This window comes from Orycteropus afer, unplaced genomic scaffold, assembly GCF_000298275.1.
Source record: "Orycteropus afer afer isolate SDZICR_OR568_19922 unplaced genomic scaffold, OryAfe1.0 scaffold00899, whole genome shotgun sequence".
NCBI classification, from domain to species: domain Eukaryota; kingdom Metazoa; phylum Chordata; class Mammalia; order Tubulidentata; family Orycteropodidae; genus Orycteropus; species Orycteropus afer.
This window is the reverse complement of record NW_006922486.1, coordinates 1727-3099: the sequence shown is the minus strand read 5'-3', so window position 1 is coordinate 3099 and position 1373 is coordinate 1727. Positions and strand designations below refer to the sequence as shown.

The window sequence follows — 1373 nt, the reverse complement described above, 5'->3', positions numbered from 1 at the left end:
GCATAGAATGTCACCATAGATCCAAGTTAAATAAACACTCAGTTCATACCTGTTATACAAGTACTATTATTAGTATTCTGACATTTACTCATAAAAATGTCTATTTTATGATAAATTGTATTTTCTTAGTAGCTAGAGAAAGAAATAGAGGTACTGATTGTTAGCCAACAAGTAAATACTGACCCTGTAAGACAGAGTATAACAGCCCCATAGGATTTCAAAGGCTGTAATCTTTACAGAAGCAGAGTTCAAAACCTTTATTCCACTGAAGGTCTGATTATGTTTAAATCACTGATCTTTTGGTTAGGATCCCCAAATCTGTCCACTGTGCCACAAGAGCTCCTTATACATAGATATGTTTATAGTTACCTGTGTATTCATGTGTATTGATTTCTATATATACACAGGTATGTCCTCTATATGTCAATAGAAAATTATTATTCCTATGAATATTTCCAAACCTTCCTGTGAAATCACATTTAGAGGATTGTAAAATGAGTTATATCATCCTTACTATACACATGTTTTATGACATAAAATATTTTTGAGTGCTCCTTTTACCTCTGTGTTTCTCAAGCTGTAGATCATAGGATTTAGCATTGGGGTAATAACCCCATTCATCATTGAAACAAGCCTGTCAGTGACTGAGGAGTGGTGACTGGAGGAGGGGCGGCCATAGTTAAGTATCACTGTGCCATAGAACAAACAAACCACAAGGAGGTGAGAAGCACATGTGGAGAAAGCTTTGCGCTTTCCTTCAGCTGACTGGATTTTCAGGATGGTGGATATGATGTAGATATAAGAGATACCAGTGATCAGGAAGGTGCTGATCCCTAAGAGACATGCTAACACTAAGGCAAGCATTTCTGCCACATATGTGGAAGAGCAGGAGAGGGCCACCACTGGAGGGATGTCACAGTAATACTGGTTGACCCAATTAGACTTACAGAAAGACAGGTGGAAGGTGAACACCGTGTGCAGCAGGGAGTTCAGAAACCCTGCTGCCCAGGTACTTCCTGTGAGGTGGACACAGAGCCATTTTGTCATGATGAGAGTGTAACGAAGGGGAAAACATATAGCTACGTACCTGTCATAAGCCATGACACTGAGAAGGAAGACTTCTGTTCCTATGAAACCCACTAAGAAAAATAGCTGCAAAGCACATCCAACAAAAGAAATGTTTTGCTTCTTAGTTAAGAGGTTCTTGAGCATCTTGGGAACAGTGGATGATGGGCAGAAAATATCTAAGAGGGACAGATTTGCTAAAAAATAATACATGGGTGTGTGGAGCTTTTTTTCAGTCCCAATGGCAAAGAGAATGGCTCCATTTCCCACCAATGTGACTTGATAGATGGCAGCAAAAACCACAAAGA

General features: G+C 39.4%; 1 protein-coding gene across 1 annotated transcript; it reads right to left on the bottom strand.

Moving 5' to 3' along the window:
* Window positions 1-513: 513 nt before the first annotated feature.
* LOC103212261 (olfactory receptor 5V1-like) lies at window positions 514-1371 on the bottom strand (the record flags this gene model as incomplete). Its single annotated transcript, XM_007958264.1, has 1 exon — window positions 514-1371. A coding segment is annotated over one exon (858 nt), but the record flags the coding sequence as incomplete, so codon positions are not given.
* Window positions 1372-1373: the final 2 nt, after the last annotated feature.